This window comes from Macaca fascicularis, chromosome 16, assembly GCF_037993035.2.
Source record: "Macaca fascicularis isolate 582-1 chromosome 16, T2T-MFA8v1.1".
Classification (NCBI taxonomy): Eukaryota; Metazoa; Chordata; class Mammalia; order Primates; family Cercopithecidae; genus Macaca; species Macaca fascicularis.
The window spans coordinates 69,883,027-69,909,233 of record NC_088390.1 but is presented as its reverse complement, the minus strand read 5'-3'; the positions used below and the strand labels follow the sequence as shown (position 1 = coordinate 69,909,233).

General features: G+C 40.6%; 1 protein-coding gene across 14 annotated transcripts in view; it reads right to left on the bottom strand.

Moving 5' to 3' along the window:
• The window catches only part of TANC2 (tetratricopeptide repeat, ankyrin repeat and coiled-coil containing 2), a 440,902-nt gene that overhangs the window by 33,011 nt on the left and 381,684 nt on the right, over nt 1-26,207 (bottom strand). For all 14 annotated transcript variants that reach the window (XM_015438693.3, XM_015438694.3, XM_015438695.3 and 11 more), the window contains 3 exons: nt 15,878-15,986; nt 7,017-7,139; nt 5,906-6,142 (listed from right to left, as the gene is read on the bottom strand). In XM_015438693.3, the coding sequence (XP_015294179.2) occupies nt 5,906-6,142; nt 7,017-7,139; nt 15,878-15,986 (469 nt within the window). The remainder of the gene's footprint in view (nt 1-5,905; nt 6,143-7,016; nt 7,140-15,877; nt 15,987-26,207) is intronic.

Genomic DNA, 26,207 nt, shown 5'->3' with positions numbered 1-26,207 from the left:
AACCAAAACTCTCAGCTTGAGCTTTGTCTTCCTGAGGTAAATTCTTCTTTGTCTCCTCAAATTGTTCTTTTTAGACCAAGATTTGAGAAACTGGTAGCTCTGCTGACATAAAAAAAATTCTCTTTGAAATCAAAAAAGGGAAGAAAAACATGAAGCTACAATTTTTTTGGCCTTCCAAAGAAGCAAAACATCTCATATCATGAATCATTTGACCACCAAACTTTGGCAAAGTCTGCTTCTCTCTTCCAGCAGGAGGGAAGACTCTCAAAGATCTGCCCCAAATGGCTAGAGGCACTTCCAGCTTATTGCATCAATGGCAGTCTTTATAATTTCAGTGTTGGTTACAAGTTTAGGCTGAAAGAAGACCCTGATCAAGATCGATTTACCAGAAGGGCCTTCGTTTCAGCAGATGAGTGTCCTTTCATTAGATGAGTAGCCTTTTCTGGTAGGTAGGTGGTACTTGTCCTGTGGTAGTTAGATCAGTTGAAAACGTAAGTTCTGTTTCTGGCTTTCCTACTGACTTCAGTTCCACCCAGCCATCCACATAGTGAATATTTACTGAATACAGAGTGTGTGTAAAGTAGCACTTAGGTGAATAAGACAGTAATATATAGGTTCTGCTCTCAAGGACTCTCCAACAAGGAGAGTGACAAGAGCCTGTCCAACAAAGGAGCATACAATAAATCTGAAGGAAAGTAAAAGTGCAATAACATTTCAGAGGAAGGAAAGATTAATTCCTGACTAGAATCAGGAACAGATTCAGACAGAAAGGTCTATCTTGACTGGCTGAGATGGAAAATGATTAATGTATTCTAGTTTTTGTAAGAGTAGGGCAAATGAAAGGGAAGTTTAAACTCTAAGGCTGAAAAGGTCTTTTGGGACAGAGCATGGATATTTCTGAATGCCAGGCTAAGTGGTCTGAATTTTAACCAGTAGGTAGTGGAGTCATTGAGTGTTTTCATGTTCAGAACTGTATTTTCAAAAACTAAGCGAATGGATAAAAGAAACCATGGCTCCTTGGAGAAATGGTTGATTCCAGGACTGGGGTAAGAGATGAGACTAGAACATCTTGTGGTGTCAGAAAGTTAGAAAGTGCTCAAAAGTTGAAAGGACACAGGAATCAGTTTGAAGGAGTTCCCAATGGCCAAATCTGGGGCAACGTGAACAACGAAATGAATAATAACAGTAATGGATTTCAGACTATAGAATAAAATAAATATCCATGACTTCATAGTAATATCAATAAATATTTGAATAAATACATGGGGGAGAAGAGATCGCTTTTCCTTACAGTAAAATTTCAATTAATAAATGCTGAGGGAATGATGGAAGTAGAAAATCACTGTTAGGCAAACACCAAAGTAATAATTATTGCAGTGGCTGGGCATGGTGGCTCACGCCTGTAATCCCAGCACTTTGAGAGGCTGAGGTGGGTAGATCACCTGAGGTCACAAGTTCCAGACCAGCCTGGCCAACACGGTGAAACTCCATCTCTACTAAAAAATACAAAAATTAGCTGGGTGTGGTGGCAGGTGCCTGTAATCCCAGCTACTCTGGAGGGTGAGGCAGGAGAATCGCTTGAACCTGGGAGGCGGAGATTGCAGTGAGCAGAGATCGTGCCACTGCACTCCAGCCTGGGCAACATGAGTGAAACTCCTCTAAAAAAAAAAAAATTAAAAAATAATAATTATTGCACTAAGAATCACTGATGGATCCTAATATTAGTGGATAAAAGTATGACGAGAACCAGGATGTCTATCTTTCTAGTCTCAAAAGCAAAACCCTAAAAGATATTTCTTAATTACAAAAGGAAAAACAGTAACTTCAGAGCTGAGAAACCTGGAAGACACTACCTTCGCCAAGTGCCTGAGGTTACCACCACCTGTAATAAGACCTATCAACAGCAGGGACTTCAAGTGCTGCATTTTCATAAGGGTACAGCACTGCTTATGTGGTATTCTTGCCAAAAATACGTACACTCAATCTCACAGTGAGAAAACGTCAGACAAACTAAAATTGAAAAACATTCTACAGAACAACTGGCTGGTATTCTTCAAAACTGTCAAGCTCATAAAAGATGAACAAAGACTGAGAAACTCTCACAGGTTGGAGGAGACTACGGAGGCACAACACTAAATGTAATGTGGGATCCCGACCTGGATTCTCTAACGCAGAAAAGGTATCAGTGGGACAGCTGGACAAATTTCAGTAAGGTCTGCAGATTAGTTAATAGTATTATCACCAAATTAATTTCCTGGTTTTGATAATTAGACAACAATTACTTAGGCTGTTAACATTAGGAGAAGCTGAACGGAGGATATACAGAAACTCGATGCATTTTTTTTTCTTTTGTCTACAAGAGAATTATTTGCTTTTATTATTTTAAATTGACACATAATAACTGTACATATTTATGGGGTACAGTGTGATATTTTGATACATGTATGCAAGGTGTAATTATCAAACTAGGGTAACTAGCATACCCATCTCCTCAAATGTGTATCATTTCTTTGTATTGGGTCTCTGCACTATTTTTGCAATATCTTTGAAAGTCTAAAATTACTTTAAAATAAAAGCTCTACAAAAGCTAAGGGGATGGTGTGTAATAGATGAGATGAGAATCTGAAAAAGGGGTTTGTTACACAAGAAGACTCTAAGAATAATTCAGGAGGATAGTGGCAGTTGGGGTAGAGACCAAGAAGTAGCTTCTCAAGCTCTTTTGAGGATAACATTGAAAAGAGCTGGCCACTAAATGAATTAGGAAGGGCAAAGGAGAGAAAGATGTCAATGACTCCCTAGTTCTGAGAAAAATGGAGGCTACATTAGCAGACTTTGAAAATCCAGAAAACAGGAAGGTAAAGATGATGAGTGATTTTAGAAAGCTGGATCTGAGGAACTGGTCAGGGATCTGAACATGCCTGACAAGGAAGCAGTTACAAATGTGAAACTACAGCTCAAAAACATTTTCAGAAATTAGCAATTTGGGGTTAAGAGTCACCAAAGTGTAGGCAGGAGAACTAGAACCCAGTCAGATTTGACGCTAAGGTCTATAACTTTAATGCTGAAGTCATAGCGAGTATGAGGATGGAAGGAAGACCAGAGGATCCTAGTGAACAGTCCTATCAGAAGGAGAGGGGCAGCCAGAGAAGTGGGAAATGACATTAAAAGTTTACTATTGGCCGGGCATGGGAGCTCACACCTGTAATCTCAGCACTTTGGGGGGCCAAGGTGGGCGTATCACCTGAGGTCAGGAGTTCAAGACCAGCCTGGCCAACATGGTGAAACCCCATCTCTACTAAAAATACAAAAATTAGCCAGGCGTGGTAGTGTGCGCCTGTAATCCCAGCTACTTGGGAGGCTGAGGCAGGAGAATTGTTTGAACCCAGGAGGCAGAGGCTGCAGTGAGTCAAGAATGTGCCACTGCACTCCAGCCTAGGTGACAGAGCCAGGCTCTGTCCCCCACCTCCAAAAAAAAGTTTACAATTGCTAATACTATGGAGGGGCTCAGAGAGGTGAGAGATGAGACAAAGCTGCTTTATTTGGTGACCAGCAGTCATTAGTGACTTTTAAAAGAGTAGCCTGGTAGAATGTAGGGAGGCTGGGTTATTTTCTTGTTTACAGATACTATCTATTCGGCACTATGTAAGATTAAAAGATACTTTACCACCTCTTTTAAAAAAAGGCTTTATCTCTTTCAATGCTTACACTGACTCTTTTAACACCCTTTTAATAGATGAAAAGTGCGATTGAGAGAGGTTAAGTGACTTGTTCAAGCCCTCATATAAATTAAGTATGGACACAGGATTTGACCCAGTTGTGTTTGATCCTAAAGCTTATCATTTTAATGAGTTGCCTCCCCTCTCATTCATGGAAGCCAGAATGCAAGTGGTTAAGGAGTAATGAGGTGAATGTAGCCAGTATAGAGGACTCTTAGGACAGGTTTGGTAGAGGTGAAAGGGAAGAGATGGGATGTTGCTCCTGGTTAGTAAGGGAGAGGAATTTCCTTTTTAGGTTACATAGGTTTCTACATTCATAGGTTTGTAGAAACTGAGAAAAAAGGTACTGTGCATTTAGAAAAAGAATGAAACAACATGAGAGAATGAGCAACATCGTGGGTTAAGAGTGCAGAGGTGGAGACAACTGCTCTGGAAGAGAAGGTAAGTACTTCCTTCTCTAAGGCAAAGTAGACGTGAGTGTAGGTAAGAACTGATAAGGGTTTTGAGATATAGGCCCCTTGAGATGAGCTTGATCACAGTGATGAAGGGCAGAAGAGGCATGATAGGATCTTGAAAGAAGTACACATGAGTTACATTTCTGCTCTGGGGAAAACAATGAAAGATGAAGAAAAGGATGGCTTGGAAGTGTAAGGGCTGAGCGGCAGGAAAGACCCAGCTGAGATCAGAACATGAAGTGACAGCAACAGTAAGAAGGGCTGGGTGCCGTGGCTCATGCTTGAAATCCTAGCACTTTGGGAGACCACAGTGGGAGGCTCTCTTTTTTTTTTTGAGTCGGAATCTCCCTCTGTTGCCCAGGCTGGAGTGCAGTGGCGTGATCTCGGCTCACTGCAAGCTCCACCTCCTGGGTTTACACCATTCTCCCGAGTAGCTGGGACTACAGGCGCCCGCCACCTCGCCCGGCTAGTTTTTTGTATTTTTTGGTAGAGATGGGGTTTCACCGTGTTAGCCAGGATGGTCTCGATCTCCTGACCTCGTGATCCGCCCACCTCGGCCTCCCAAAGTGCTGGGATTACAGGCTTGAGCCACCGCGCCTGGCAACGAGGATCTCTTGATCTAAAGAATTTTAGCAAACCTCTGGGCAATATAGCAAGACCTTGTCTCTACAAAATAGGAAAAAAATACAGCTGAGTGTGGTGGTGCGTACCTGTACTCCTGGCTATTGGGGAGGCTGAAGACTGCAGTGAGCTACAATCAAGCCACTGCACTCTGGCCTAGGCAATAGAGCAAGACTTTGTCTCTAAAAAGAAAACTAAAATGGTAATGAGGCCCAGTTATCACTGTTTCTAGAAGTGTCCATTCAAATGAATGGGATGTCATAGGTGGGCAATCACTGTGCTAGGGTAAACTTCTAAGGCTCTGAGATGTCACTGAGAGGCCTTTGTCTCAGTTCCCAAAGGAGTGGAGGAGTCCCACTTTTTCCCCTGGTAACAGCACTGGACACCTCAGAATGAAGTCATACTACGACTTATATTTCACTATGAAACCACCAAAGTCCTCAGTTTGTTTTCAGGACTGAAACAAAATACAATGAGGCCAAGATTTTTTTCCCAGACGCCTACATTTGTGAGACCAGCATTTTTCTTTTCACCAATATTGTGAAATCAAGTTTTTATACATAAAGCAAACATATTTTGGAAATGTTTTCAGAGAACTGATGAGTACTAACAGAAGCACTTCGAGGTGCCCTTGGTCAGTCTGGGTATAAACAGGGAGAATCATCTTCTCCCTGTTTCTCTAGAGTGGTGGTCTTCAAGGACAGGATGAAGGTGTCTGATCCCGTTCTCATCTCCATGGTTAAGTTTTCTTCTCTACACATGAAAGGCTTAGAGCCCGCAGTTGCTCCCTCACTTCTTCTTCCTCTCTCTGTTAAAAAGAGGCTTCTTCTGAGCTTAGTGGATCATTTCTGGGTTGTTAGGTAGAAATTTTTTGTGGTTACTGACAAATGCAGTTTCCCAAGTACCTCTCAAAGGGTTTAGAACTGTGTGCTCCTGCAGGATGGATGGCAGTGGCCCTGAACATATGCAGAACCAGCACTCTCTCTGATCTGCTCTCCATCACGGTTTGATATACTCTACCCAGACTCATGAGGTAACACTGGAGATAAGAAAGAGTATGCATCGAAAAGAAAGAAAAAGGGAAGAAAAGCAGCAGAGCTGGGCAGCCAGTACCTTGGCCCGTTTCTTGCACAGCAGCACCACAATGCTCAGGTACCCTGCTGCTGCAGCATATCCCAGCGGAGTCAGGCCACTTTCAGAAGAGGCATCCACGTTGGCGCCGAACTCCAGCAGCAGGGCTACCATTTCTGTGTAACCAAGATGGGACTGAACACAAAGAATTGGAGCATTATTTAAAACCTCTGTCCGGTAATTAATATTGGCACCTCCTAAAATCAGCAGTCGGCTGACCTAGAAATAAACAAACACAACTAATAATTAGACAAACAGGAGTCACATCTTTTTAGTTGTCTTTTATTAAACCATCTAAGATTCTACAACAGTGTCTAGTAGCATTTAGTAATTGCTTTATTTTATAATCTCATTTGCTCCTTTTTCTTTTCCTTTGGTAGATAATATAAAATATCTCCTTTACATAAATGGTATAGTAGCTAGAGCAATTGCCTCCCATACTGTAGTGCTGAACACAGTCTCTATGAAGTGAGCGTTTGGTCAGAAAAGCTCCTACACCAAGACAAAGGCTACCTGAGATCAATTTACTCTTTGGAACCAGCAGGACCTGATCCCACATGTCAGAGTCAGTTTATAGAAGGTAAGAGCACAATGGAGCTAGTCTCCAATTTATAGAATAAAATTTAACAATTTAAAATATATTAAATTATCAATAAAAGACTAAGATCAGGCTGGGCGCGGTGGCTCAAGCCTGTAATCCCAGCACTTTGGGAGGCCGAGACGGGCAGATCACGAGGTCAGGAGATCAAGACCATCCTGGCTAACACGGTGAAACCCCATCTCTACTAAAAAATACAAAAAACTAGCCGGGTGAGGTAGTGGGCGCCTGAAGTCCCAGCTACTCGGGAGGCTGAGGCAGGAGAATGGCGTAAACCCGGGACGCGGAGCTTGCAGTGAGCTGAGATCCGGCCACTGCACTCCAGCCTGGGTGACAGAGCGAGACTCTGTCTCAAAAAGAAAAAAAAAAAAAAGACTAAGATCAATAAAAGACTAAGCAAGTCAAAGATCAACTAAATAGTTACTTAATGTCCTTCTAGTTTTCTTTTTTCATAGTTAATTCCTTATCATATTTATAATTTCTTTATAAATTTACCTTTATATTTGGAGTGTAGAGATTTCGTAAAGATGCCAGTGCCATGGAAAGACCTTCTGTGCTATAAGAGATCCAGAGACCTTGGAGGATGGAGGATGATACACCAACTTTTTTACTCAAACCCTGAATAAGAAATACAGACAATTAAATTAGTAGCCCAGCAAAAAAAAGTAGCATCAGTGGTGAATTTGTGGCCTCTTTGTTTTTGATACTAATGAATGAGAGTGGAGTCCCACTCTAACAATGTTCATGCCAAGCAAAGCCTAGGTGGGGGGACAAAGACCAGTCCTGCAGGAACAAGCTATGTTCCTAACTTAAACGGTCTCTATCTCTGCAGCCCTTAGCAACACATCCACTCAACACCTCTCTTTTCTGTTATATCTGGATATAATTTATTTTTCCATATCTTTTTTATTAGCCTTCTTCAATAAATATCTTAAATTCAAGTTATTAAATTACACACTGTGGTAGAAATAATGCAATGTGATCACTGATTTCCATTTCATTTTCTTTCTGAACATTTGGAAAAACTCTATTTCCCAGCCTCCTTTATAGTTAGGTAGGCAATGTGACTGAATTCTGGTGAATAAAATGAGGGCATAAGTAGTATGTCTTGTCCAGGCTTGGCTCCAAAACTTCCTGTGTATTTCTCCACACTTTCTATGGTTCCTTTTGATTACAGGCCAGATGTAGAAGATCCAATGGAGAATTCTGAGGCCCAAGGTGATTTCAGAACTACTACACGGAAGGAGCCTGCTCAGAGATCTGAACTGTACTGTGATGTAAGGAGAAATAAATCTTTGTTAAGTCATTGAGATTTTGCAGGTTTGTCACAGCAGCTAGTGTTCTTCACCTTAACTAATATACCCCAGAATGATTTTATATGTTTATCCTCAGGAAAAAAAAAAAAGCAATACAGGCTTGATTGCCATCTACAACAAATTTTCTCCTAGTATCACTGGCACAGGTCCCACGACATGTACTAATGTTTGTCCATTTCACATGGGCTTCTCCAGAAGGAAGTTAGAATAATTTGTTTTCAGATATCGCGATTGTTAGGCACTCTGACAATCATCTTACTCTTCTGCCAATATCTGGATCAAATCAGGTAAAGAAGGAAATCCCGAGGGCAGGAAGATATTAACAATGAAATCTTAAGTTACTTCTGCTTTCTTTGTCCCTGAAATATAGAATGTTCTTGCCTAGAATCCCTACATATATCTAAAATCAGCAAAGTGTGTTTACCTGGTATCCTAGGGAAGAGGCATCTACAAAGGGGGAATATGTCAGTTATTTATGAGTTATAAATTCATCTAACAAGACCTCTAGTCATAGTGATCAAGGTCTTCCCATAGAAGGTTCAGGGTCTCTAAAGTGCGTGAGGAAAAAACTTCCTGTAGAGGGAATTCTCACACTAGAGGAAAGGCTGAAAGGTGAATAATGCTGTGGGAAGGCTAGATACATGAACGTTTTTAAAAGGCTTCTCCGACACAGGTGCCTTTTTCTCTCCCTGTGGGGATATTCTGATGCAACCAAAAATTAAATCATTAAACTTTCCTATTAAAAATTTTATTTTCAGCCAGGTGTGGTGGTACATATCTGTAATTCTAGCATTTTGGGAGGTGGTGGTGGGAGGATTGCTTGGGCCCAGGAGCTTGAGACCAGGGAAATGTAGGGAGACAACATCTCTCCAAAAACTTAAAATATTAGCCAGGCATGCTAGTGCCTGCCTGTGGTCCCAGCTACTTGGGAGGTTGAGGTGGGAGGATCACTTGAGCCTGGGAGGTTTAGGCTGTTGTGAGCAGTGACTGTGCTACTGCACTCCAGCCTGGGTGACACCATGAGGCCTTGTCTCAAAAAAACTAAAAAACAACCACCACCAAAACACAGAAGAAAAAAAGACTTCTACATTTAAGTTTTTGAAATTATAAAAATAATACAAATTTTTAATAAAAATCAAATCAAATAATATGGTATTAAAAATAAAAGTAGCTTCAACCTCCCATCTCAATCCTAAGAGGTAGCTCCTGTTAACACATTAGTGTTTACTATTTAAAACATTTTTCTATATATATGCAAAATACACACAAGTGCATATAAAAAACATAAAATTTGCTTTATTAAACATTTTTTATTATGGAAAATTTAAAACCTATTTACAAAAGTGGAGAGGAATAGTATAATAAAGCTCTGATGTACCCATCACCTCACTTCAGTAATTTTCAACTCATGGCCAACCTTGTATTATTTACACTCCTGCTCATATACCCTTCCCTTGATGGGATTATTTTTAAAAATCACAGATATTTTATCACTTAGTATTTAATTATTTTAGTAAGTGCCTCTAAACAGATATGAACTCTTTAAAACATACCTAAAACTAAGAAGGATTCTATAATATGAAATATCCCAATAGTGTTCAAATTCCCTTGATTAGCTCAAAAAAGGAACTAAATTTTGTTTGTTTGAATTGGGATTCACATAAGGTCCATATACTGTTACTGGCTTTAAAATACTTTCATATTATTAGGTATTTTAGGCTTTTTTCTCCCTCACTTTTATAACTTTTAATAATTATCCACATATATGTATCTTTATATACTTACGCATATATATCTATAGAATATGCCTCAAGAAGTTGATGTATTTTGCGACACTCTGACACGGCTTTATCAAAATGGCTGCAAGCGTCTATACATTCTCAACAAAAAATCCACAGCTTGATAAAACGAGGAAGGATGGTGCTAATCATTTCTATGCATCCTCTCATTCCATTCTATTCTAAGAGCATGAGCCAAAAGGCTGGGTCAAATCCTAGCAGAGTAGACCTTTGGGTGCCCAGAAACACAATCTCATGCTGGGAGGCTGAAACAGAATCCAGTTTTAACCCCTCACACCGCAAGGTTATTTCCCTTTTCATCCTCCTTGATTATTTAAAAATGGCTACCTAATTTCTACGTGGTCCATATTCTCTTTGGCCTTGAGGAGGTTGGGCTCTGTTCTGAATCTGTCTACTATAGTACCCATGTAGGCACCCAGAGCTGGGTAAACAGAAAACAGTAGGAAAGGTGGGTAAGGGCAGCTTCTGATTGCTCATTATTACTTCAGAAGCTCTTTTAATTTGTGCAAGAAACAGGGACATCAATTACAAACTCGCATTTGGCCATGCAGTTTGCATGCAAACAAAACTGAAGCAAACACATCACTAAGTAGTTCTGATTGTTATTTTGACATATGAAATAGAACAGTTTCAGATCTTTCAGGAAGAATTCTAAATGTTACTCAGGGTTGGAGTCCAGACAAATTAGGTTCTTGAGTGCACCTCCACTGTAGATCCTGGAAGACCAGAAAACTTAGCTCTGACTCCCCATTTGGGCCTCAGTCTCCTAATTTATAATATGTGTGGGTCTCAAGACCTTTTGAGGAACAATAAACTATATTAACCAATTCAGAGAGAAAAATCAGCATTAAGAAATATCCTTAGTCTAACAGAGGAAACTTTTAGCAATGGATATGATGGTTGAAGGAAAAAAACGCAGGAAATCTGACATTTTTTCAGATCTACAATGTGTCAGGTTCTGTGCCAGGGCCTTTCCAGATTTAGCTTCTCTAATGTAATCTAATCTCCATAACAGCCCTAGGAGGTAGAATTTATCACTATTTTTATATAGGAGGAAACAATCTAGAGAAGATTGAGTAATTTGCTCAAAGCCACACAACTCCTGGAGCTGGAATTCGAGGCCAAATCTGTCTTTACTCAAAAGTTCATGTTCCTTCCATTACACCAACTAAAAAAAGGAAAAGTAACTGGCACCTGATTCAGGACCTCACTTCTGAATTCTTAGCTGAAAAAGTAGCAACTACAATAGATGAAAACAGACAAAACAGCCAATTGCTGCTTTCTCCCTTAACCTTTAATTCCAAATCATTTTCTATCCTCGGCCCTCTTCTCCAGAATTGTCCTTTTTAATCCCATTTTCTTCTACTCTTACCAATTCAACTGAGCATTATATGCTTTTTTCCCAACTTTTAAATTTAAAGTAAAATTGTGTCTAAGACCTTTCTGTTGACGTATGTATGCTAACTTTAGGATAAGGGTTATCTCTGGGGAGGGAGGAGAATGGGGTAAGGGAAAGACATAAAGGGACTTCTACTATAATTGTTACATACAAAACATTTATATATATAACTATTAAATGTAGGTAAGAGTCACCTACATTTTGGTGACTCTTAACCCCAAATATATATATATGTAGCCCTTAGAGATCTTAGCCCCCCTTCTGAGGCTTATATATGTTAATGAATTAAATCCTCACAACCACCAAGTAAGGGCTAATATCATTCCCATTTTAAAGATTAGTAAGATTAGTGGTGGTAATTCCAGCACTTTGGGAGGTCAAGGAGGGAGGATGGCTTGAAACTAGCAATTCAAGACCAACCTGGGCAACGTGGTGAGACTCCCATCTCTACAAAAAATAAAAATAATTAGCCATGTGTAGTGGTGTTTGCCTGTAGTCCTAGCTACTTGGGAGGCTGAGGTGGGAAGACTGCTTGAGTCCAGGAGTTCAAGGCTGCAGTGAGATGTGACTGTGCCACTATACTGCAGCCTGGGTGACAGAGTAAGACCTTGTCTCCAAAAAAAAAAAAAAAAAGTAAAAGTTAAACAACTTGCTTAAAGTCATACAGTTAGGAAGTAAGAGAGATAGGGTTTGAACTTGGTCTGCTTTTGGAGTCTGATCTCTTAACTACCATGCTTGCTATATTTGCCATCTTTAAATTACTGATGTAGAATAGTGATTTTTTCACAGGAAAAGAAAAGAAAAGAACAGTGGTTTTTCAACTAGCTGGGGTGCACAGTAGAACTACCTAGGAAGCTTTTCAAAAATACTAGTGATCAGTCATTGCCGGTGGGAATGTAAAATTGCACAGTCACTTTGGAAACTAGTCTGGCAATGTCTTACAAGCTAAACATAGTCTTACCATACAATCTGGTAATTGCACTACTAAGGCATTTACTCAAATGAGTTGAAAATTATGTTCACATGAAAACCTGTATTTTAGTGTTTATAGAAGCTTTATTCATAATTGCCAAAACTGGAAGCAACCACGATGTCCTTTAATAGATGAATGGCTAAATAAAATGTAGTAATCCATATAGTGAAATATTATTCAGCAATAAAAAGAAATGAGCTATCAAGCCAAAAAAGACACGTAGGAACCTTAAATGCATATTGTTAAGTGAAAGGAGCCAGTCTGAACATTCTAAGCATTGTGTGATTCCAACTATATGACATTCTGGGAAAGGCAAAACTATAGAAACAGTAAAAAGATCAGTGGTTCCCAGGGGTTGAGGAGGGTAAGAGGAGAGGAATGAATAGGTGGCGGATAAAGGAATTTTAGTGCAATGAAACGATGCTGTATGATACTTAATGGCAGATACGTGACATTACGCATTTGGCAAAATCTATAGGGCTGTACAACACATAGAGTGGACCCTAACATAAAGGATGGACTGCAGCTAATAATAATGTATCACTATTGGTTCCTCAATTGTAACAAATGTACCACATCAGTACAAGATATTAATAACAGGGAAAACTGTGGTTGGGGGAGTGAGTATGTGGGAACTCTGTACTTTCTGTTCAATTTTTATATAAACCTAAAATTGGTCTAAGAAATAAAGTCTATTTTAAAAATGAAGCCTAGGTTCTACTCCAGAACAATGACTCATAATCTCTGGGAGTAAGGCTCAGGAATGTGTACTTTTAAAAAAACTCTGCAAGAGAATCTAATGTATAGCTAGAGTTGAAATCACTGACCTACATCTATAGAGAAATCTCAAAGGTACAATGTTGATTGAAAAAAAGAAAAAAGTTACAGAATCTTATAGTATTAAAAAACCCAAAATAGTTGTATATATTCCTTATGAATATGAACCTACATTGGAAAAGTATAAAATATAGATGAGAAGAACATGTCAGCGGTGTTAGCATATGCTAAATCCTAACACATTTACAAGTTATCTCTAGGGGGAGAGAGAGAAATGGGGTTACGGAGAAATACAAAAGCATTATTTATTATATTTGTTACATTCATTTCTTAAAAATAAAGAAAAATAATTGAAGCAAACATGGAAAAATGTTAACATGGTAGATAATATTTGATTACATTCAATTATCTGTACTTTCCTACATTTCATAATGCAATTAAAGAGGAATAGGAACATCTTTTCTTCTAAAACAAGAAAAAAAGAGGTAAGAATTGATAATGATATAGATTGATTTGTGGTGAGGGGAGGAAATAGTTAAGGGAAGTAACACTTGGTTTTTGATCTTTTTCAGAGACTCACAAGTTGTGCTGTTTGTTTTGTTAGTTGGCTTCATTAAGAGGTAGAGGAAAAAGAAATGGGAAAAGGAGCTGAGTAAGAATGGACCTTGGTAAATGAATGTCAACTAAATGGTCCAGTAAATGGACCACTGAGAACCACACTGAGGCTGGAGTAAATACACAAGAAATAAGCCTGAAATACAGAGCTTTGGATTTGGAATATTAGCTTTACTTGTACTATGGACTTTTGATTTCTTCTGGTTAGTGGAGTTGATCCTTTGTTCTTGTGAAGTATGGGAGGAAAGAGCTTCAGTTTAGTTCAACTCAACAAAGACGACAGACAGAGAAGTGTGATCCCATTACCAGCCAAGATGTAGCCAAAAATAACGCATAATTAAATTCTAAGCTCATGGTTTCTTTAAGAGAATTTTATGTTCAAACAGCTTGAGAAAGTGCCTCTTCAGCATCTGTAACTATTGCTCAGGTAAGGGATCTTTTTGTCGGCAATAAATGGTAATGGAATCCCTTCCTTAGAATCTAAATTTACAAAACTGTTTACCAGCCAGTGATAAGCTTGCTCAAGATTTTTGAATACTTAAGAAAACAGGGAAAGCATGAAGAAACGAGCAATTTTATCTTAGGGATCTTTAGCTGTGGCTCAGGTATCTTAAGATCATAAACCTCGGGGGCTTATCCAATGAGCTTCTTTAAAGCGCGTTACTTACAAACGTCACCTTTATGAAGATAAAACCAGAGAAATGTAAAATGAATGTACCCACTGGATTGTGTGTCACTGCTGAATAGAAGTTTCAAGTGGAACTATTTCTAACCATAAAGTCTATATTTGTCTTTGACCCACAGCTGGTGCAGATTGAGAATTCTAGCAGTTTGGGAGAAGTTAAAGCCTCTCAACAGGGAACACTCTGCATTTAAAGGATCCTGTAAACTGCAGCACCAGGAAAACCATAGTCCAAGTTCTTCATTCTTCAGCTTGCAGTCACGTCATCACCATATGCTGTATACTAGAGTATTTATGGCTTGAATCACACATGGAGCCAGTCTTATCTCAGGCAACCATGCTGTCTGCATCAATATAAGATAAAACTGTGCTAATGACAGGAGTGCATGTTTAAATGTACGTTTCCACGTATGGGATAAAATACTTGGTCAAATGAAGCTTTATGCTACTCTTCTCTGCAAATGTGGTATTTGTTTTATGGGGCAGCAAAGGCAGGCATTAGCTTCATCTTTGCATCTGATTCTAGGCAGATGGTGATGCTAAAAGGTTAATACTTAAGTTACTGTCTTTTAGTTACTATCTAACAGCAGGACAATGCTCTTAGAGTTTATGGAATTATTAGCTACTTTTTAGTCTGCTTGAAACTGGAATGCCATACCTTGCCAGTTATTTTAGCTCCACTCTGCTCCTACTAAGTAAGGTCATTTTTGGTACAGTGATTTGTTAGACAAGACAAGTAAGATTCAAGTAAAAGATTTGTCACTGTGGGTTTCACTTCTGTCCATCTGATAACCAGGCTGCTCTGGCTCTGTGCTTATATATTGAGAAGAATTTGCTAGGCTCTTGAAGTTATCTTAATGCCATTCTTCTCTCTGAAGACGATGGTTTCATTTTTTAACAATATCTTGTGGGGGAAGCCTGACCCAGAGAACTGTTTAAGATACCCATATTTCTCCATCCTGAGGCAGGAAAAGAATTCTGAAAAGGCTATAGGGATTGGAACTCTTATACTGTGGGATATAAAAATTAGGATGATAATTTCCTTCTCCACTTTTGTGGGTTAACCCAAAACTGTTATTTGAACTACAAATTCCTTGAGATTAGGGATTGTATCTTTTTTGTTTTTGTATCTCTAGTACCTAGTTTAATGCCTCAGTAAGTGACGAATAAACAAATGAATGCATACATGCACAAACAAATTATGTGTCCTCTTTTTGGTCCTCCATTGCAGCCTTTTGAAAGCTGAGAGAAGTTGATGTTACAGAGTTCTTAAAGGTTTTTCAAACTAATGGGAGAAAAACTGGGATATAATTTGAAGAGACATTTGGGGGAAGTAGCTCCAAGGAAGGTTAGTGTTGACTCCAGGTAAATAGTTTGAAAATCATAGCACCAGGAATGTTATTATCATCACTAAAACAATTATTAAAAAATTGAAAGAGTAACTGCCCTCAATGATTTTTTAGACATCATGAAAACCTGCAACTAACTGCTACAATATGACTGTCCTCAGGAGATGATAGGTCATGTATGGAGCCCACATCTATAGGTGTATATGCACCTTGTCAATGATTATACATATACATTTCCTGAAAAGCCTATCAGTTAGTTACACTGGGAGACGTACAATGTAGTTCTAAAGGCCTAGGGAGGAACAGGCCATACATGTTGGGAGATGAACCAATTTTGCAGCAAAAGAACTTCAGAAGGCAGGGACTACAATGAAATAGTTTCTTACATATAGTGTATGAAAGTCTGCTAAAGATGGGGGAAAAATGGTTCCAACTGCTTTAATTACCTTAAAAATGTGTGCTTTGAGGATGTGATGTCCCAGTTCAATAGTCTGCTGTCGGTTTAGTTTTCCCTCTTGGCGGGAAAACCAAAAGGCAAGTAATGTGTGACCACTCCTGCAAAAAAAGAGAAATTCATTTTAATTAATTAATTAATTAATTAATTAAGTTGACATGGAGTCTCACTCTGTTGCCCAGACTAGAGTGCAGTGTCGTGATCTCGGCTCACTGCAGCCTCTACCTCCTGGGTTCAAGTGATTCTCCTGCCTCAGCCTCCTGAGTAGCTGGGATTACAGGCACCCACCACCATGTCTGGCTAATTTTTGTATTTTAGTAGTGAGAGGGTTTCGCCATGTTGGCCAGGGTGGTCTCAAACTCCTGACCTCAGGTGATCCACCCTCCTTGGCCTCCCAAGGTGTTGGAATTACAGGCGTGAGCCACTGCGTCCGGTCTGATTCATTTGAACAGAAATGTTAATGCCCTAATTCTGCTTTGGTTGGGGGACTCTTCAGGTCCAGTCATACCTCCAACAAAACTATACCATTCAACTGGTTTCTTGGGGAAGAGAACCTACTCCTGGGCAAAGAATGGGTATTGAAAGGTTCCTAGGCAGTTCCTTATCCAAATCACATGTATAAATACCACAAAATGTCAGTTCTAGTTGGCTTACACCCATCCCACACACAGATGGCATTACAAGATTTTCATTTTTATTTTCTGTCTCTGTCAGCAACTCTCATTCCACCCATGCTTAAATGTCAGTGTTCCTCAGGATCTCATTCTTGGTCCTATTCTTTCCTCGCTCTAGATTAGCTCATCCATCCTCAAAGCCTTCACCACCACCTATATTCTGTATCTTTTTCTTTATTCAGACTTTTCTTCTCAGCCTTAGGCCAGTATATACCCAACTGCCTACTGTATTTCCCCATTTGGAGGTCCCATAGTACCTCACACTCAACATGACCCAAACTGGACTTACAACCTCTTCCCCAAGTGAAGTCTTCTCTGATCAGCCTCTACCAAGGCCCTCCCCTTTCCTTCTAGCTGAGGAGAATGGAGGGCTTTCTTTCTACTGCCACCAGTATAGACTGTATATCCTCTCGCACAGCGTTTGCCATACTGTCACATACTCTCTCCTCCACTAGACTGAGGTTCCTGATAGCATCCGTTCCCCATTACCTCCTTGCTAACAGATCCCAAACCTGTTTATGAAAGAGAAAGCTCTTTTGTCTGCCTCTGGATATTGTCTTATCTGCCCATGATGTCCAGAACTGCCTTAGTTCTCTTGTAAATCATGTGGTCAGCTGGCTTGAAGACAAAGTCAATAGGAGGGTTAGACTAAAAGAATTGCAGAAAAATAAAGCTTAAGCCCTATTAGCTGCCCTAATTCTGAACTTGCTATATGAGGTAATAGATTTCTTTACTGTTTAATCTATTTGAATTGGAGTTTTCTGTTTTTTTCCAGCTCAAAGCATCCTAATGATACACTTCTTTGTTAATGTATGTGTGACATGTATGATATTTAGGGTTGTATTTCTACTTACATTCACGAAAGAAATCTGAATTACTTATATTTTCCATAGTGCCTAACATTGTCTACTGCATATAAAAATGCTCAATAAAACTTTAGAAGAAAAAATCTGGCATTAAAGAAAGGACACTAGATCACCTTTGAGATGTGTTTTCTTACCCCGTTTGTTATGCCTCTAAGAACTACAGACACTTAGAACTGTCTCTCTATGGCTGGTATGCTTTGGCTCTGTGTCCCCACCCAAATCTCACCTTGAATTGTAACCCCCATAATCCCCACATGGTGGGGACTTGGTGGGAGGTAACTGAATCATGGGGGTGGTTTCCCCTATGCTGTTCTCGTGATAGTGAGTTCTCATGAGATCTGATGGTTTTCTAAGTGTCCAGCATTTCCCCTGCTGGCACTCATTCTCTCTCCTGCTGCCTTGTGAAGAGGTGCCTTCTGCCATGATTATAAGTTTCCTTAGGCCTCCCCAGTCAATGTGAGTCAATGAAACCTCTTTTCTTTATAAATCACCCAGTCTTAGGCATTTCTTTATAGCAGTGTGAGAATGGACTAATACAGTACATTGGTACTGCAGAGAATAGGGTGCTGCCCAAAAATGTGGAAGCAACTTTGGAATTGGGTAACAGGCAGAGGTTGGAACAGTTTGGAGGGCTCAGAAGAAGACAGGAAAATGTGGGAAAATTTGGAACTTCCTAGAGACTTGTTGAATGGCTTTGACAAAAATGCTGATGGTGATATGGACAATGAAGTCCAGGATGAGGTGGTCTCAGACAGAGATAAGGAACTTGTTGGGAACTGGAGTAAAGGTGACTCTTGCTACACTTTAGCAGAGACTGGTGGCATTTTGCCCTTGCCCCAGAGATCTGTGAACTTTGAACTTGAGAGAGATGATTTAGGATACTAGTGGAAGAAATTTCTAAGTAGCAAAACATTCAAGAGGTGACAGAGCATAAAAGTTTGAAAAATTTGCAGCCTGACAATGCAATAGAAAATAAAAACCCATTTTCTAGGGAGAAATCTAAGCCAGCTGCAGAAATTTACATACTTAATGAGGAGCCAAATGTTGAATCACCAAGCCAAGGGGGAAAATGTCTCCAGGGCATTTTGAACATGGCAGCCCCTCCCATCAGAGGCCCAGAGGCCTAGGAGAAAAAAGTGGCTTAGAGGGCTGGGCCCAGGGCCTTGCTGCTTTGTGCAGTCTCTGGACTTGGTACCTGGCATCCCAGCTGTGGCTAAAGGGGCCAATATACAGCTCAGGTTGTTGCTTCAGAGGGTGCAAGCCCCAAGCCTTGGCAGCTTACACATGGCGTTGGGCCTGTGGGTGCACAGAAGTCAAGAACTAGGGTTTGAGAATGTCTGCCTATATTTCATGAGATGTATGAAAATGCCTGGATGTCCAGGCAGAGATTTGCTTCAGGGGCAGAGCCCTCATGGAAAACCTCTGCTAGGGCAATGTGGAAGGGAAATGTGGGGTTGGAACCCCCACACAGAGTCCCCACTGGGGCACTGCCTAGGGAAGCTGTGAGAAGAGGGTCACCATCCTCCAGACCCCAGAATGGGAGATCCACCAAGAGCTTGCACTGTGTATGTGGAAAAGCTGCAGACACTCAACACCAGCCCGTGAAAGCAGCCAGGAAGGGGGCTGTACTCTTTGCAAAGACACAGGGGCGGAGTTGACCGAGGCTGTGGGAGCCCACCTCTCACATCAGCATGACCTGCATGTGAGCCATGGAGTCAAAGGAAATCCTTTTGGAACTGTAAGGTTTAATGACTGCCCTATTGGATTTCGGACTTGCATGGGGCCTGTAGCCCCTTTGTTTTGGCCAATTTCTCCCATTTGGAACGTGTGTATTTACCCAATGCCTGTACCCCCATTGTATCTAGGAAATGACTAATTTGCTTTTGATTTTATAGGCTCATAGGTGGAAGGAACTTGCCTTGTCTCAGATGAGACTTTGGACTTGGACTTCAGGTTAATGCTGGAATGAGTTAAGACTCCGGGAGACTGCTGGAAGGGCACGATGTGTTTTGAAATTTGAGGACATGAGATTTGGGAGGGGCCAGGGGCAGAATGATATGATTTGGCTCTGTGTCTCCACCTACACCTCAACTTGAATTGTAATCCCCATAACCCCCACATGCTGTGGGAGGGACCCAGTGGGAGGTAACTGAATCATAGGGGCAGTTTCCCTCATGCTGTTCTCATGATAGCTGACGGTTTTATAAGTGTCTGGCATTTTCTCCACTGGCACTCATTATCTCTCCTGCCGCCCTGTGAAGAGGTGCCTTCTGCCATGACTGTAGAGTTTTTAAGTGTCAGTAAAGAACCTGGAACACAGGGGATGGGACAGCTCCCATCTTACATAGGACTCATCAAATGGATTTCATTCCAAAAAGATTTTAAAAAGGGATTTTTAATTTTTGACTTTACAGAATTTCTAAATTGTAGTGGATACCAGATCACCTTGTTTGATTGGATAAATTAACCGTAATAGAAAGGAAGTTATTTAATTAGGAGAATGTCTCAGACAAGTGTAGCTTGCATGGAATCATCAGTATCATCTGAAGGTGTGAGTCCAGGGTTCTTTCAAACTCATAAAATCTAGAAATTGACACTGAACTCTCCTTTTTTTTTTTTTTTAGACGGAGTCTTGCTCTGTTGCCCAGGCTGGAGTGCAGTGGTGTGATCTCGGCTCACTGCAAGCTCCACCTCCCAGGTTCATGACATTCTCCTGCCTCAGCCTCCTGAGTAGCTGAGACTGCAGGTGCCCGCCACCACGCCTGGCTAATTTTTTAAAATATATTTTCTAGTTGAGACGGGGTTTCACTGTGTTAGCCAGGATGGTCTGCATCTCCTGACCTCATGATCCACCCACCTTGGCCTCCCAAAGTGCTAGGATTACAGGTGTGAGCCACTGCGCCTGGCCCTGAACTCTTATTTATCCCATGAAAACTCAATTTAGTTGATAGGTTATTTTATTTTTTTCTTTTTGAGATGAAATCTCGCTCTGTCACTCAGGCTGGAGTGCACTGGTACGATCTCAGCTCACTGCAACCGCCACTTCCTGGGTTCAAGCAATTCTCCTGCCTCAGTCTCCCAAGTAGCTGGGATTACAGGTGTGTGCCACCACGCCCAGCTCATTTTTTGTATTTTTAGTAGAGTTGGGGTTTCACCATGCTGGCCAGGCTGGACTTGAACTCCTGATCTCATAATCTGGCTGCCTCAGCCTCCCAAAGTGCTGGGATTACAAGCGTGAGCCACTGCACCCAGTCTATTTTAGTTTTTTCAATAGAGATTGTTCTTTTTGAATAAGTTATTTTAACAGACCACATGGAAGTTAAGACAACAATACAAAGCATGTATGAAGTATCTTACTCTCAAGATCTCAAAATTCTGTCCAGCTCTTAACAGTAAAATTACTGGAGCCTCCCTGGTATAAGAATTATTACTTTAAGTTACTCATCCATGGCTGTTCCACTGTGACTAGAACTCCTGAATATAAGCCTCTGATCCACTATCTACGCTTTAGGCTGTTAATGAGAATTCATGCCTATTGGGATTAATGTAAAAAAGCTTGTGCTTGACAAGGAAATGAATTTTCAGTTAGACATAGAATTGACTTCGCCCTAGTGTTTTCATTTTACCACCATAACTAAGAAATGCTGGTGAGATGTCTGCATTTCTCTAGTCTTCATTTCAACTGGCTAGAGATAACTACTTGCTTTTACATCAGGCACTGAGGAGAAACAGCAAGTAATACAGGTCAAGGATAAGATGAAGGTGGCAACTATAGTTCATTTCTTTTTGAATACAAGCATGCTACATTATTACTAAAAGAATGGTTCTGAATAGTACACTGGACTCAAAGTTTGTGGTATGTAGGACATAAGGGAAAACAGCAATGTACATTCTATATTGGCTCCCATGGTGACATCTTGAACACTGAGATTTAATTTTGCTTCTTGGTCTGCTAGATCTCTCTACCTCCACCATCATCAAACTCACTTTTTGAAGTTGGAGCTTTCCCTCAAAACCATATTATCTCTCTCTCTTTTTTAAATATTGCCAGTTACTCAGGCATAAAACATAGTAGCTATTTTCCCCCTCTCCTATACTTTCTCTCCTGAAAAGTCACAAGAATCTCATTCTCTTCATTTTATTCTCTACTGCTCCCTCCCTGGCCATCACAATAATCTACGTTGCAGAAACCTGATCAAAATTCTGCTCAAAATTATTTGCTAGTTTTATTTTCCCTCTGATATAAAATTTAAATTCCTTAGCATGGTATCCAAAAGCTTTACATAATTTGTTCCTTGTCTATTTGTCTGTCTTTACCTCTTTACCTTATCCTTTCAATTCCAGACACAGTAAATTATCTGTAGGGTTTCAAATATGCTTTCCCTCTGCCTGGAATTCTCTTTCCTGTTTAGTTCATCAGAAAAACAATTTCTCAATCTTCAAATGGCAATTCACATCATCTCCTCTGTGAAGCCTCCCCTGGTGCCCTCTGATAAACTCAGGGGTTCTTTCCTTAGGTTCCTGTTGTACCTGGTACACATCTCCATTACAGCACCCACTGCACGGCACTCTTCTATGTTGCTCTACATATGTGTGAAAAAGCATGGCTTCTATTCTCAAGAGAGTCAAGGTAATAGGAGTATATATTTGCAAAATGGATGAGTAAGTAATAACATCTTATATCTGTGTATCTTATGGTTTTCAAAATACTTCAGGCCAGGCATCATGGCTCACACCTGTAATCTCAGCACTTTGGGAGGCCAAGGTGGGAGGATCACTCGAGTCCAGGAGTCCAAGGCTAGCCTGGGTAACAAAGCAGGACCCTGTCTGTACAAAAAAGTTAAAAAGCCAGTTGTGCTGGTGTGTGCCTGTAGTTCCAGTTACTTGGGAGGCTGAAGCAGAAAAACTGCCTAAGCCCAGGACATTGAGGCTGCAGTAAGCTATGATTACACCGTTGCACTCCAGCCTGGGCAACACAGTGAGGCCCTGTCTCAAAAAAAAAAAATAAATAAATAAAAAATAAAAACAAAAAACTGAAAAATCAAAATAATAATAATAATAATTTTTTGAGACAAGAGTCTCACTCCATTGCCCAGGCTGGAGTACAGTGGCATGATCTTGGCTCATTGCAACCTCTACCTCCTGGGTTCAAGCAATTCTTCTTCCTCAGCCTCCCAAGTAGCTGGGATTATGGGCGTGTACCACCACGCCCGGCTAATTTTTGTATTTTTAGTAGAGATGGGGTTTCACCATGTTGGCCAGGTTAGTTTTGAACTCCTGATCTCAAGTTATCTGCCTGGCTTGGCCTCCCAAACTGTTGGGATTACAGGCCTGAGTCACTGCACCCAGACAAATATTTTAATAATTTTTAGATTCTCAAAAAAAATCATTACACCATAGGTATAGCAGTAAATACTACTCCCAATATTATGGCAGAGGACTGACTGAGACTAAGCAAGATTGAGGGACAGACCCAGCTTACATGCCTAGGAAGTGAAAGGGCTAGAATGAGAACTTCAGTGTTTCTGAAGTCCTAGTTTCCACTGAAACCTAGTTCCATTACCACACTGACAAGATTAGCAACTTGATTTTTGTTTCAGAGCACATTTGTGTGAAAAAAACTCCACCACTGTAAAGAACAATATACTCATTTGTATAGTATAAACTCTGAATTCTTTAAACATAATTAAAATCAGCAACCATTATTTTGACACTTTTTGATTGGCATTTTGAGAAAGAGTAGGTAAGAAATAAAGTAGAGACAGCTCTAGGAAGCATGACATGTTTTAAAGCAAGACGGGGCACAACTATGTTTTTCCCTTTATAATTAAAGATGATGAGGCCAAGGCACAGTGGCTCTCACCTGTAGTCTCGGCACTTTGAGAGGCTGAGGCAGGAGGACTGCTTGGGTCCAGGAGTTTGAGACCAGCCTGGACACCACAGCGAGATCCTATCTCTACAAAAAAATTTAAAAAATTAGCCGGGCGTGGTGGCATGTGTCTGTGCTTCTAGCTATTTGGGAGGCTGAGGTGGGAGGATCACTTGAGCCTGGGAGGTTGAGACTGCAGCAAATTGTGATTGTGCCACTGCACTTCAGCCTGGGTGGTGAGCAAGACTCTATTTCAAACAAAAGCAAAAACAAAAAAAGATGGTAACCATAATCAACTTTCATATGGGTTCAGATATGGTCATAAAAAGGCCATGGGGTAGGGAAGTGAAGACAGAAGATAATTACTTTTTTTTTTTTTTTTTTGAGACGGAGTCTCGCTCTGTTGCCCAGACTGGAGTGCAGTGGTGATCTTGGCTCACTGGAAGCTCCGCCTCGCGGGTTCACGCCATTCTCCTGCCTCAGCCTCCTGAGTAGCTGGGACTACAGGTGCCCGCCACCCTGCCTGGCTAATTTTTTTTTGTATTTTTAGTAGAGACGGGGTTTCACCATGTTAGCCAGGATGGTCTCGATCTCCTGACCTCGTGATCCACCCGCCTCGGCCTCCCAAAGTGCTGGGATTACAGGCGTGAGCCACTGCGCCCGGCCGAGAATTATTTTCATATAACTTATATAATGATATCATCTTGTGATTCAAAGTTACTTTACAAATTTCCTTACTGGCATTCACAGTGCTGCCTCTTCATCTCTAAAAGTCAAACAGGCCTATGTTTAAATCCTAGTTCTGCCACTTACATACTTTATAACCTAAGACAAGACACTGAACCTCTTTGTGAGACAGGGATAGTAATATCTACCTCTCAGGACTGTGGTAAGAATTAGGTGAGACATATTAAGTGAATGTATTTTATATTTCTTTTATATTCTCCAGAGTAACTAGTGTAACGCTAAACTAAAGGAACGTCCAATAACCACAAATAACTTTAAACATATAGGAAGATGACTGTGTGTTCAAATGGAACTTCAGTCTTCAACGTGTGTAGCAGGGTGAAATGTGATATCCTGTCCTTAACCCTGATCCCTACCCTTCCACACCGTACCCTACTACCTTTGCAGCCAGAAGAGAAGTCCACAGATCAGGGAAAAATTACTGGGGTACAGATGCCATTCACTGCTAGCAAATGAAACTTGGAGGTGTAACTTCAGGCAGAGGGGAGGATAAGGACAGAGCTAACTGGTCCCTAAGAAACAAGGTAAAAGGCTAACAGGAAGAACACAAATTTGTCATATAGACCAGAGGTTTTCAGGAAGATAGTAAATCTTATATTCAAGGCATATTTGATTTTTGATATAATTAGGAGAGAATCGATCACAGGTCAGAGTTGAGGATCCTTCCCCCAGCACTCTCCCTTCTCCCCTTTGCTGGATAAATATGTGTGTTTTGACAAAAGTCAGAGAAGGTGGTGTCCAGAATAGCAGAGAACAAATTCTACTTGCATTCTCATTTGTAGGCATGAGTAGTCCCTTGATACTGGAGACAAATGATACTTCTGGATAACTAGGGGTTACAAGGCAGTGAGGAACTACTGTCATTTGATGATCCTATACCTCAAGAGTTTAGAGCTATGGAGTCTTAGAGCAAAACCCTTTCTAAAGCAAGAATCACTCCCCTCTGTCCTCATTTAACAGTATGGAAGTTGGATAATAATTGTTTTACACAAAATATACAATGGCATTATGTTTTTTGTTTTGTTTTGTTTTCACTTAGCATCCCAGGAGATAGCTAGTCTTAAAGTTTCTATTTGTAGTACCAAAACATGCTAACAAATAAACTTGGATATTTCTAGCATGGATAGTTTCTCACTGTTCTAGTCAGAGTTACTAATATGGAGTCACGCAGATTTCATTAACTTATGATGACAAACTTAATACACAACCTTCTCATGCTTCAGAGAAACAACACTTAGGTGCTTTGATATATATATATATATATATTTTTTTTTTTTTTGAGACGGAGTTTCACTCTTGTTGCCCAAGCTGGAGTGCAATGGTGTGATCTCAGCTCACTGCAACCTCTGCCTCCCGGGTTCAAGCGATTCTCTTGCCTCGGCCTCCTGAAGAGCTGGGATTACAGGTACACGCCACCACGCCTGGCTAATTTTTTGTATTTTTAGTAGAAATGGGGTTTCACCATGTTAGCCAGGCTGGTCTCGAACTCCTGACCTCATGCGATCCACCTGCCTCGGCCTCCCAAAGTGCTGGGAGTACAGGCGTGAGCCACCGTGCCTGGCCAGGTGCTTTGATATTCTGTGTGAGGGTCAGATGTGATGAAGTGGTATAGTTACAGCCAGTTGGCAAGAAAATGCTTGTAATCTAAAGCCTATCTTATAATTTGGGCAGAAATAATATACATTGCTGTGAAGTGTCTTTATATTACAGAGGTTAATGTGGGTTATTTAAAGAGACCTAGTGAGATGAGAATTATGAGGCAGAAATGGCTGGCTGCCTCCAAAGATTGTGCTCCCCTTCCGAGTCAAGAGTTCTTGTTGGCAAGTGGCTTCCTTGCCAGGGACCGTGCAATCAAGTGGGGTTAGGTGACTCAGTTCTGGTTAATGAAATGCAGACAGAAATAATGTTCATTTTAGACCTGGCCCACAAGAATCTTCCACTCTTACACTGTTTTTTGTCTTCCCCCATCTGCCAGCTGATAAAAACAATTACCCTGGAAAGCAGTGTGTGAAAGATGGCAGAGACTCCAATGGCCTGCGTCTCTGAAAAATGGTACAGGGCAGACCTCTTCCAAACCATGTGGTGCCTTTGGACTTCATGTGAGTGAAAAATAAATTTCTATTGTGATACATCACTTAGGTTTTGGGGTTTACTTATTTCAGTAGT